General features: G+C 46.2%; 1 protein-coding gene and 1 long non-coding RNA gene across 7 annotated transcripts in view; one reads left to right on the top strand and one right to left on the bottom strand.

The window, feature by feature from the left end:
• The window catches only part of DSCAM (DS cell adhesion molecule), a 106,535-nt gene that overhangs the window by 33,133 nt on the left and 60,570 nt on the right, over nucleotides 1–12,832 (top strand). For all 4 annotated transcript variants that reach the window (XM_085859151.1, XM_085859150.1, XM_085859149.1 and 1 more), the window contains exons 6-10: nucleotides 3,042–3,689; nucleotides 3,810–4,130; nucleotides 4,451–4,629; nucleotides 4,809–4,902; nucleotides 11,402–11,550. In XM_085859151.1, coding sequence (XP_085715277.1) covers nucleotides 3,042–3,689; nucleotides 3,810–4,130; nucleotides 4,451–4,629; nucleotides 4,809–4,902; nucleotides 11,402–11,550 — 1,391 coding nt within the window. The remainder of the gene's footprint in view (nucleotides 1–3,041; nucleotides 3,690–3,809; nucleotides 4,131–4,450; nucleotides 4,630–4,808; nucleotides 4,903–11,401; nucleotides 11,551–12,832) is intronic.
• The window catches only part of LOC147010317 (uncharacterized), a 57,747-nt gene that overhangs the window by 15,716 nt on the left and 29,199 nt on the right, over nucleotides 1–12,832 (bottom strand). The gene's annotated exons all lie outside the window — the stretch shown is intronic.

Below are 12,832 nucleotides of genomic sequence, written 5' to 3'. Positions count from 1 at the left end.
ACCCTTTTCAATCTCCCTTTACAATCTCCCTTTACAATCACCCTTTACAATCTCCCTTTACAATCACCCTTCACAATCACCCTTTACAATCACCGTTTTGCAATCTCCCTTTACAATCTGCCTTTACAATCTCCCTTTACAATCACCCTTTTCAATCTCCCTTTACAATCTCCCTTTACAATCACCCTTTTCAATCTCCCTTTACAATCACCCTTTACAATCACCCTTTACAATCACCCTTTACAATCACCCTTTACAATCTCCTTTTACAATCTCCCTTTACAATCTCCCTTTACAATCACCCTTTTCAATCTCCCTTTACAATCTCCCTTTACAATCTCCCTTTACAATCTCCCTTTACAATCACCCTTTACAATCTCCCTTTACAATCACCCTTTTCAATCTCCCTTTACAATCACCCTTTACAATCTCCCTTTACAATCTCCCTTTTCAATCTCCCTTTATAATCTCCCTTTACAATCACCCTTTACAATCACCATTTACAATCTCCCTTTTCAATCACCCTTTACAATCACCCTTTACAATCTCCCTTTACAATCTCCCTTTACAATCACCCTTTACAATCTCCTTTTACAATCTCCCTTTACAATCTCCCTTTTCAATCTCCCTTTACAATCTCCCTTTGCAATCACCCTTTTCAATCTCCCTTTACAATCACCCTTTACAATCACCCTTTACAATCACCCTTTACAATCACCCTTTACAATCTCCTTTTACAATCTCCTTTTACAATCTCCCTTTACAATCACCCTTTTCAATCACCCTTTTCAATCACCCTTTACAATCACCCTTTACAATCACCCTTTACAATCTCCCTTTTCAATCACCCTTTTCAATCTCCCTTTACAATCTCCCTTTACAATCACCCTTTACAATCTCCCTTTACAATCACCCTTCACAATCACCCTTTACAATCACCCTTTTGCAATCTCCCTTTACAATCTCCCTTTACAATCTCCCTTTACAATCACCCTTTTCAATCTCCCTTTACAATCTCCCTTTACAATCACCCTTTTCAATCTCCCTTTACAATCTCCTTTTACAATCTCCCTTTACAATCTCCCTTTACAATCACCCTTTACAATCTCCCTTTACAATCACCCTTTTCAATCTCCCTTTACAATCACCCTTTACAATCTCCCTTTTCAATCTCCCTTTATAATCTCCCTTTACAATCACCCTTTACAATCACCCTTTACAATCACCCTTTACAATCTCCCTTTACAATCTCCCTTTTCAATCACCCTTTACAATCACCCTTTACAATCTCCCTTTACAATCTCCCTTTACAATCACCCTTTACAATCTCCCTTTACAATCACCCTTTACAATCTCCCTTTTCAATCTCCCTTTACAATCTCCCTTTACAATCACCCTTTACAATCACCATTTACAATCTCCCTTTTCAATCACCCTTTACAATCACCCTTTACAATCTCCCTTTACAATCTCCCTTTTCAATCACCCTTTACAATCTCCCTTTACAATCTCCCTTTACAATCTCCCTTTTCAATCTCCCTTTTCAATCTCCCTTTACAATCTCCCTTTTCAATCTGCCTTTTCAATCTCCCTTTACAATCACCCTTTACAATCACCATTTACAATCTCCCTTTTCAATCTCCCTTTTCAATCACCCTTTACAATCTCCCTTTACAATCACCCTTTACAATCTCCCTTTACAATCACCCTTTACAATCTCCCTTTACAATCTCCCTTTACAATCTCCCTTTTCAATCTCCCTTTACAATCTCCCTTTTCAATCTGCCTTTTCAATCTCCCTTTACAATCACCCTTTACAATCACCATTTACAATCTCCCTTTTCAATCTCCCTTTTCAATCACCCTTTACAATCTCCCTTTACAATCACCCTTCACAATCACCCTTTACAATCACCCTTTACAATCTCCCTTTACAATCTCCCTTTACAATCACCCTTTTCAATCTCCCTTTACAATCTCCCTTTACAGTCACCCTTTTCAATCTCCCTTTGCAATCTCCCTTTACAATCTCCCTTTTCAATCTCCCTTTTCAATCACCCTTTACAATCTCCCTTTACAATCACCCTTCACAATCACCCTTTACAATCACCCTTTACAATCTCCCTTTACAATCTCCCTTTACAATCTCCCTTTACAATCACCCTTTTCAATCTCCCTTTACAATCTCCCTTTACAGTCACCCTTTTCAATCTCCCTTTGCAATCTCCCTTTACAATCTCCCTTTTCAATCTCCCTTTACAATCTCCTTTTACAATCTCCCTTTACAATCTCCCTTTACAATCACCCTTTACAATCACCCTTTACAATCTCCCTTTACAATCTCCTTTTACAATCTCCCTTTACAATCTCCCTTTTCAATCTCCCTTTACAATCTCCCTTTACAATCACCCTTTTCAATCTCCCTTTACAATCACCCTTTACAATCACCCTTTACAATCACCCTTTACGTACCACATGGTTTAAGCAATACTTCACCTCAACGAGGGTTCACCGTCGACCCGTGTTTTTCGCTTTTATATTCAATCTATATTTACGTATTCATAAATATGAAGGGAATCGGCTGAAAATTGACGATTTATGTGACCTTGGCCTTTGACCTTTTGCTCTATTGACCTCAAAAACAATAGGCTTCCAACTTGTCACTGCCTCTACCAGGTGGTTATGTTTCGTGAAGATCGGAGTGAAAATGCGACCTGTCGGTGATTGACAAACAAACAAACAGACAGACAGGGTGAAAACATAACCTCCGTCCATCTTCGGTGGTAGAGGGAACAAAGTGGTTTAGATCTTACCACTGGTGTATTCAAACAGTTAGACCTGTATGTAGTTAAGGACAGCTAATTTACTAAGATGAGGTTATTTGTATGAAACACTGGTTGAAGTAGTTTAGGAAAGTTTTGCCGTTCCCAATGGGTCACCAGCAAGTACCAATTTCTGTGTCCTGTGTGTACATACGGACAATGCGCGAGGAGACATTTTAAAATTGAATTATGATGCGTTGCTCTCATCTCTTTGCGCAGTTCCAATCCATGTGTCTGTGAGTCCACGGCGCCTCTCCCTCGCCCTCGGGGCCTCTGCCACGATGAAGTGCCAGACTCACGGTGGATCTGGTGATGTCACTGTAACCTGGCTGCACAATGGACGCCCTCTTAAGATCAGGAATATGGCGACGGCTGGAACTGGAACACAAGCCGTTTCCATCGCCGAGACCGAAACCGGACTTGAGGCTGGGGTCGTGACTGGAACGATGCCTGAGAAAGAGACTGAGACTGGAGCCAAAGCTGAGACTAGAACTGGGACTGAGATCGAGGTCAGCTCTAGGGTCGTGGCTAAAACTGCTGTTGGTGTTCAGGATGGAGAAGCTGAAGAAACAAATGATGGAACAGATTCCAATAAACTAGGCATATCTAACAACAATTCTGGAGACAAAGGAACTGGGACAAAGTTCAAGGTCTCGGACGATGGAAGTGTGAGCTTTGGAAGAGCTGAAGGAGACAGCTTGGTGGAAGTGCAGGGAGAAGGAACAAATTCTGTCTTTGTGAGTGGAGTTGGTGGGGAAATGTTGGTGGTTCAGGGAGCTGGACGTGACGATGGAGGAATGTATCAATGTGTGGCCACGGATGGAAAAGGTGACCAAGCGCAGCACTATTCGACGATCATTTTAGAGGGTGAGATGACACCATTTTGCATATTTGTGTTTTGCTTTCTCTCTGTTTTTGTTCAAATTTGCTTCATCGTTGTCTGAATGGATTTGCTACAAACAGCTCATACTTTGTCCCACTCGTCAGACGGACGGCCTCGTATCCTTGCCTCGTTCAGCGAGCGTGTTCTTCGTCCAGGAGATTCTTTTTCCCTGTTGTGTTCCGTGCGTGCATCTCCTCGACCTTCGATCATTTGGACATTGGATGGAGATTCAGCCATATCTGCCCTTGCTCCGAACCGCCGTGGGGGCACCGTTGAGGGTCCATACGAAACGGCAGAAGCCTCGCAGGTCTTTGCAAGCTATGTGAATGTGACGTCGGCGAGGGTTGAGGACGGAGGCATGTACCGGTGCACGGCGGAGAACTCGGCTGGACAGGCCACGTACCAGTCACGCGTAAACGTAAGAGGTGCTTAGCCCCAACTCAATCACTCACTCCTCACTTCCTCTTAACTCCATCACTTAACTGTTCATCACTTTTCACCATATGCCACTGCAGGACGCCGAGTACATCCACATTTACTCACCCAACTACTTACGCCATCTCTCATCTCGAATAGGTGCTTCACTCCTTTAGGCCTGTTTGGCCTCCTTGATTTTTTTATTTTTTTTAGCCCTGTGTAGTTGGTTTGCAGTTGTTTTGACAGGTACTCTGAACTACTAATTGCAAATCTCTGTCATAGTTTTCAAACCACCTCTACTTCTCACTCTCAACAACATTCCTATCAGGCCCACCAAAAATTAGGCCCATGACGAATGTCACGGCAACTGCCGGGCGTAATGCGTTTCTGCACTGCCGTGTCATCGGTTACCCCTTCTACTGGGTACGCTGGCTCAAGGCTGGGACTCCATTACCATACAACCACCGCCAAGCTGTCTTCAACAATGGGACCTTACGTCTGCACCATGTACGCACTAATCTTCTCCATGTCATTTTCTAATGTTCCTTTTTGTGTGTATCTAATTCTCAGTTCCAGTAACAACCTCATTATCCTCCCAAACAAACTAAAGTTCCCATTGATGCCATTTTTCAGTTGCTCAATTTGCTTCATGCATGTACATCTTTCTATTTCTTGTATGTGTGCAGGTACAGCGAGGAATGGATGATGGAGAATACACATGCCATGTGCTGGTGCAGCCTGGCACCACCCTGAGTCGTAGCCTGACGCTCACTGTGAGGGGTAATTTGCAATCCATCTCCATCCAGCACAACCCTTGTCTGATCATCATCATCTTTCTCTCCCTCCATTCTTTCCAGCCCTTCACCTTTTTCCAGGAAAAATGACACCCGAGACGTTCTTTATTAACCCACAACCATAAAACCTCTCCAAACCCCTTATCGGGAAACACCGTACTGGAAAATACACCGATAAACCGATGCTAAAGCATATTCACATATCACAAAATCAAAGGCAAAAAAATGATGCGGCTACACTACCCCCCCCCCCTCCTAGTTCAATCAAAGGAACGTACAAACAAAATACATTGTGGTGTAGGAGAAGGAATGTAGACTGTCCACATAAAGAAAAGTCACAGCAAAAAGAAATCGTCAACAAGAAAAATGTACTCTCATAAATATTGTGCTCGGAAGTGTACAAGATACCCAGAGTGAGTCGTTAATGTTATCAAAGATGTCGTCAACCCATTGGTCAGTGGGATTATCATCTCTGGTGCTGCGTCAAGAAAAGCTGGCTTCAAGCGATCCACGGAGAATGTATCACGACCACTATTAATATCGAGTGTGAAGGTCTTATCGGAGTGTTGTAGAACTTTGTAAGGTCCATCGTAAGGTCGCTGCAGTGGTTTCCGCATGGCGGGTCACGCTGCACGAATGTGTGGGTGAACATAGAAAATGAAGTGTACAAGGATAGTGAGAGTCCAAATGGGTGGATAGAGTGAAAGTTACTGGATTGTGGTCCATCAGGACAGAGAATGGTCTGGCCTCAAAGAAGTTGCAGAAGTGCTTGATGGCAAGGTATACAGTGAGTAATTCCTGAACGAAGGTGTTGCACTTGCGCTCTTGGTTTCAGTGTTTCAGAGAAGAAGGCTAGTGGATGCCAGCCAGCATCGATGAACTCGTGAAGGACCACACTCACCACAACATTAGACACGTCTACCATCAGACTTGTTGGCACCTCTGGTTTCAGATGAATCGGGAGGGAGGCGTTGGCCAGTGCATCTTTGATGGTGCGGAAGGCTGACAAGGTTGGCTACGACCATCGGAACCTTTCAGGGTGCTTACCAGCTGTGATTGACTCGTTCAGCGGCTGCATTTTTGTGGCTGCGTTTGGAATAAATTGATGGTAAAAGTTGACGAGTCCCAAAAACTTGCAGTTTGCGTTGAAATTACGGTGAAGTGAAATCCCGAATAATCTGCACCTTCTCGAGAAGATGGATGCCTGAGTGGTTAACACAATGGCCAAGGAAATTCAACTCGAGGATGCCGAATATGCACTTTGTGGGGTTGATGACAATGTCGAAGTCCTGCAAACGGGTAAAAAGGAGACGTAGGTGTTCCTGATGTTTTTTCTGCAGTTGTGTTGGTGATTGAAACATCATCTACATACACATAGCAGAAGTGTAATTCCAGGGGAACCTGATCGAGAAAATGTTGAAAGGTTTGTGTGCCATTGCGTAGGTCAAACGCCATCTGAAGGAAATCGAAAAGCTCAAAAGGCACGGTGACTGCTGTCTTTGGAATGTCACCAGGATACACGGGGATCTGCTGGTACGCATGAATGAGGTCGACCTTGGAGAATATTGTAGTCCCATGGAGAGTCTCGGCAAAATCCTGAATGTGTGGAATGGGGTAACGTTAACGTTGTTAAGAACCCATAACCCCCACAAGGACGCCAATCCCCAGGTGTCTTTTTGTGTACCATGTGTGGCGATGAAATCCAACTGCTAAACAATGGGCTGATGTGTCCACATTGTAACATATAGTGATACATACTCCTGGTGGGCGATACATAATTTCTGGGTTCCAAGTCGGAGAGTACACACCAAAACAGGGGGTTACGTGGTCTCGATGTTTTGCGTTATCTTGTGCTTGATAGGCTGGATTGTCGCCAATCGCAATGGGTGCATTATGGATGGGAAATCATAAAGTACTTTCTGAAAAGGGTGGATTGAAGACTAATGATATTCAGTGACGAAACAGTGGATGCTTCCCGATGAACACAAAGCTGTGTTGAGGCATCAAAAAAGACAGTGATGTTTGACGTCTACGAGGAGATTGAAATGACGTAAAAACCAAGGACAGAGTATCATCTGGTATCGGCAATTTTGAAAACACACGGAAATGAGCGACGAAAACCCAAATCAAGGTTGAGGAGACATTCTTCAAAAGTAGCAATGGCTCTGTTATTAGCAATATGTTATGAATATTCCTGTCAATTTTCCGTTTGGAGGCAGACAGTGCCATAATACTCACCTCTGCCCCTGTATCCACAAGAAAATGAGGTCCGTTAGTACGATCCACGAGGAAGAAAAGGCAACTGACGCATGACCCAAGTGAACTCGTCGCAGTCAGTTGTGGGCCTTGTCATTTTCCCGTGGCCAGGAAAAGAACGGCACTCCACACTGACTCAAATTAGGACCGAAGGTCATGTGGTACCAACACCAATATGGAGTGTTCATGGAAGGTGAAAGCAAACAGTCGCTTGAGGTGTGGCATTTCTCTCTGCCCCTACGTTTCTCTCTGTTAAAGGGTGGAGGAGCTCCTTGTGAGCCAACGGCCATCCATATCTGGTGCACAACTGTATCTGTGGATGTCCTGCGGTTGGGTTACTTTTTTTAGGAGGTTAGTGGCAGAATTTTCACTCCTTCCACTACAAAACCCTTCACTCCAAAAAACACAGGAAAAACATAAAGACAACTGAAAACCCACTCCATGAGAGTACCTCCTCTGCAGCTGCTCTTCGCAGGGCAGCTCACCGGGTGACGGGATTGGGGCAAAGCCTTTGGGACCCCTACTCTTTGATGAAAGGAGCAAAAACACGGGGTAACCTTCCCGGGTTGGATTGCGGTAGTGTGTGTCAGGGTGGTGCTGAGGTGTTGTTCAGCATACAGCGGTCTCCACAGGTTAACTTGAGGCGGTCCCTTCGGGTGGGTGCCTGGAATGTCCTATCCTGAAGAGAGGATGATCACCTGTCTCTGTTATCATCTGAGCTCAAGCGTTTGGACATCGGTATTGCAGCACTCTCTGAGGTTCGGACACCGGATAGTGGCGAGATCATGGCGGATGGTTCCACCGACTATTGGTCGGTCGCTCTGATGGTTACCATGCTCAAGGAGTTGCTGTAGCAATATCCAATAAGCTGACGCCAATGATAATTTTGAAAACACCGTTCAACGAGCGTATTATGAGACTAAGGATTCGTCACTCCTTGGGTGTTGTTTCCCTGGTCTCTGTGTATGCTCTGAGGCGAATGATCTCACCGTGAAGGACGCATTCTATGCCACGCTTGGGTCTGTGGTTGATCAGTGCCCCAGGCGAGATACTCTTCTCATCTTTGGGGATTTCGGTGCATCGACTGGAACTGATAGGGATGGTTATGAGACATGTGTTGGCCCCATGGGTCTGGAACTGTGAACCAGAATAGCACGAAGTTCCTTGATTTTGCAAGAAGTCATGGACGTATGGTGGCTGGTTCATGGTTCCAGTGCCCACAGCCTCATTGCAGGACTTGGTATTTTAATGCTGGAGATGTGGCAAAGGATATTGACCATGTGCTCATTGATGGTCACTGGAGTATGTTCCAGAACTGCAGGGTCTACCGGAGTGCTCAATTCCTTAACACCGATCACTGACGTCGCAACTCTGAAGTTTCAGCTTAAATCCAGAAGAATGCTACCATCCCAGCCTCGGCTGGATGTTGGCAAACTCAAGGATGAGAGGGTAGGTGAGGAGCTTGCCAAAAAGCAGAGTCAGGATTTTGGGGGTCTGGGTGTTTTGGGGAATCCTGAAGAGTTGTGGAGTGCCTTCAAGACCACCATCCTTGATGTTGCCGATGGATGTCTTTGAACTCACCGGCGGGAGAAGAATAATTTTGTCTCCCAGGTCCACTGGATACCATTGAGCAGAGTCGCAGGGTCAGGCTGAGCTGTTCATGGAGTTGAGGCACAGAATTGTACGTGCGCTGACGGTGGATTTGTACACAGAATTGTACGTGCCTATGTACGAGGAATGTGTGAGGGGGTAGAGCATCAGCTGTGGTCAAGTGATTCTCCTCCTGCTTACAGGGGAATTCACACATTGCGTTCGTCCAAGCCCGTCCCTTTCGTGTCCTAGAATTAGAGCAGAGGGTGGTGGGCTCTTGACAGAGGAGTCCGAAATGAAGGCCCGCTGGGCCGAGCAGCTGTACCAGGCTGATCCACCATCTGTTGAGTTGGATGTCAGGGCTGTTACAATCCCTATTGCTGATCCTCCAATCAACTGTAATCCACCTTGGTTTGTGGAAACACAGGCTGCGGTGAACCGTTTGAAACGGGGTAAAGCTCCTGGGACCTGTGGCATCCATGCTGAACTTCTCAAGGCTGGTGGAAATGCTGCACTCGTGTCATTGCATGCAGTTCTGCACTCTGCCTGGAACAAAGGCATCATCCCAACTGACTGGAACAGGGGCCTTGTTGTCCCTCTCTGGAAAGGGAAGGGTGATTGCCAAGACTGCAACAACTACTGAGGGGTGACGCTGCTCTCAATGCCGGGCAAGGTCTTTGCTCGGATAATTCTTGAGAGGGTTCCTCACCATCTGCTTGAATACCAGCACCCGGAGCAATCCCGCTTTCCACCAAAGAAGTCAACGATTGTCCGTATCCTTGTTCTTTGGGTCCTCACCGAACGCAAACGAGAGTTTTCGCAGGGGCTGCTTGTAGCCAATGTTGCTCTCTGTAAAGCATTCGATTCAGTAAATTGGGATGCGCTCTCCAGGATTCTTGGTCTTTGTGGGGTGCCACTCAAAATCAATCTGATGTCTGAACTGTACTCTGGTACTGATAATCCCATGCGATGTGGTGATACCATCTCCGACTTATTTCCAGTTGTTACTGGAGCTTGTCCGTGGTGTGTACTGGCCCCCACACTTTTCAGTACTTGTATGGACTGGATTCTTGGGAGGATGTCGAAGAGATCAATCTGCGGTGCATCGTTTGGGAATGTAAAGATCTCTGACCTTGATTTCACAGATGATGCAGTCATCTTTACGGAGACTCTGGATGTCCTTTTGCACCTCAAGGTCAGAGCCGCTGTGATTATGTGTTTCCTGGGTGAAAACTAAGATCCAGGTTTTAAATGACATCTTGGATGCCGCTTTCCTGTCTGTACCTGTTTGTGGTGAGGATGTTGAGGTCACAGAGAGATTCACTTACCTTGGCACTGATATTCATGTCTCTGCTGGCTGTGAGTCAGAGGTCAATCGACATCTGAGTTGGGCTTGGGGAGTCATGGATTCACTGGATAATTTCATTGTTTCACTGCATGGAGCTCCAGGACGAGGTTCTTAAGGTCCTCCATTTCATATTGTAGCTGTGTGATGTGCTGTGCTGGAGGTGTTACATTATCGACAGTCAGTGTGACCGTGTCCATAACATGATCAGCCAGATCAACAATGGCGAATTGGGTCAGCTCTGGGTTCGATACAACTATCATGCGAATGTGTGGTGCCTTAACGTTGCAAGAACAACTCATGAAGGAGCGACTGGTCAAAGGCGGTGTGGCGGTCACTGAGAAGCTGCTGCCTATGACACAGTCGTTGTGTGGGTCTTCAATCTCCTCAATCTTCGGTTGTGTGGATTTTGTGAAATTGGCGGTGCTCAGAGGGGGTCATGCACTTTATATGAATGCGATCTTCAAAGTTGTGTACAGGTTGTTTGTTGGAGGTTGTATTAAAATAGCTTCTCGCCTCAGTGCCATACTCTGGTGACGAGGAAGAGCCAATAATGTACTTGAACCATGTCAACTCAGTAGTAATGTTTCGAGTGTTGAATTGAGTTTCGACTTGCGTGAACCACAGCTAGGCCTCATGTCGGGGTGACCAATTTAACATGGAACAAACAACATCCGAGACGTTCAGATTCCACGTCAAGTCTTGATTGAACCGCAACGATAAAACCTTTCGCAACGTCTTTCCGCGAAACTCCGTCCAGGAAAATCTCCATTGAACCAAAGGCAAGAACCATTCCACCTTCTCTCCCATTACACCTTCTCTCCCATTCCACCTTCTCTCCCATTCCACCTTCTCTCCCAGTACACCTTCTCTCCCATTACACCTTCTCTCCCATTCCACCTTCTCTCCCATTCCACCTTCTCTCCCAGTACACCTTCTCTCCCATTACACCTTCTCTCCCAGTACACCTTCTCTCCCATTCCACCTTCTCTCCCATTCCACCTTCTCTCCCATTCCACCTTCTCTCCCAGTACACCTTCTCTCCCAGTACACCTTCTCTCCCATTACACCTTCTCTCCCATTCCACCTTCTCTCCCATTACACCTTCTCTCCCATTACACCTTCTCTCCCATTACACCTTCTCTCCCATTCCACCTTCTTCATTTCCTTTTGTCTCACTCTCTTCCTCCCCTTCCACTCAACCTTTCCTCCTTTGCCTTATTCCTTCATTCGATACGTTGTTGTTGTTGTTGTTGTTGTAAGTCAATTTTGTTGATGTGTTCATGTTCCACAGAGCCTCCCCTCATCCAGGCATTTGAGTTCCCTCCGGTAACGATGGGCCAGCGAGTCTATGTTCCTTGTGTCGTCGTCTCTGGTGACCCGCCAATCACTATAGCTTGGCAGAAAGATGGGCAGCCAATCCCCGACAATCTGGGAACACAGGTTCAAATATACATCATACTTCTCGTTCCCCACCCCGCTTTCCCGTCTGTCTGTCTGTCTCTCTCTCTCTCTCTCTCTCTCTCTCTCTCTCTCTCTCTCTCTCTCTCTCTCTCTCTCTCTCTCTCTCTCTCTCTCTCTCTCTCACTCTCTCACTCTCTCACTCTCTCACTCTCTCACTCTCTCACTCTCTCACTCTCTCACTCTCTCACTCTCTCACTCTCTCACTCTCTCACTCTCTCACTCTCTCACTCTCTCACTCTCTCACTCTCTCACTCTCTCACTCTCTCACTCTCTCACTCTCTCACTCTCTCACTCTCTCACTCTCTCACTCTCTCACTCTCTCACTCTCTCACTCTCTCACTCTCTCACTCTCTCACTCTCTCTTCCTATCTCCCTCTCTTCCCCCACCCTCCTCCCTCTCTCCCTTCTTTTCCTCCTCTCCTCTCCCTGTCTCCCTCTCCCTCACTCTGTCTCTCTGTCATTCTCCCCCTCTTCACCCTTTTCCCCCTCTTCACCCTTTTCCCCCTCTTTGTCACTCTTTTCCCCTCACTCCTTTTCCCAACAAACTTATCAATTTGTTCACCTTTCACCCTTCATTGTGTCGCTCCTATAAAAGCATAAAACATGTTTTTTCAGAGTGGAGCCTGCACTGAGTGTGAGAGTTGAGTGTGTCTGAGCATGCTCGTGCTCTCTGCGCATTTTGGGTAGTTCTTTCAGTTCTGAGTGAATGCTGATTATCCCCATGATTTTTGAAAAAACAAATGGGAGCGACACTGTAAGTGGCTCCTGTCTGTCTGTTTGTCTGTCTGTCCGCCTATCCGTCACGCTACTTCCTCCTAACCGGTTGTGCAGGAATTCACCAAACCTGGTAGTTTTGATCACCACATGGTACGAAGGTGTGAGAGCAGTGTAATTTTGGGCCCCGCCCCCCTGGGGCAGGGTCAAAAGGTCAGGTACTAAAAGATGACGTCATGGACAACATTTTTAAACATTTTTAATGAAACTTTGTAAGTGCAATCAACATTGAGGTACCCATGAAATACGTATTTGACTTCACCCCTGGTCGGGGTCGGGGTCCAAAGTCGGGGCGGTCCTTGGCAAGAAGGCGGAGCCGCGACACGCCGTCCACCCAATGGGAGCAGGCCACGGGAGCGGACGCACCCCAAAAGAAAAGCAACAAAGAAGAAACAATGAATGATTGCGTCCAGTCTGCTCGAGTGCGCGTCTCTGTCCGGGTCTGCGGCCGACTGCATCGCGCGGATCCGAGGCGTCTCGTCTGACG

This window comes from Eptatretus burgeri, chromosome 16, assembly GCF_056783735.1.
Source record: "Eptatretus burgeri isolate ZD-2024b chromosome 16, Ebu_testis_v1, whole genome shotgun sequence".
NCBI lineage: Eukaryota > Metazoa > Chordata > Myxini > Myxiniformes > Myxinidae > Eptatretus > Eptatretus burgeri.
The sequence above is the reverse complement of the archived record's forward strand: the minus strand, read 5'-3'. Positions and strand labels throughout refer to the sequence as shown.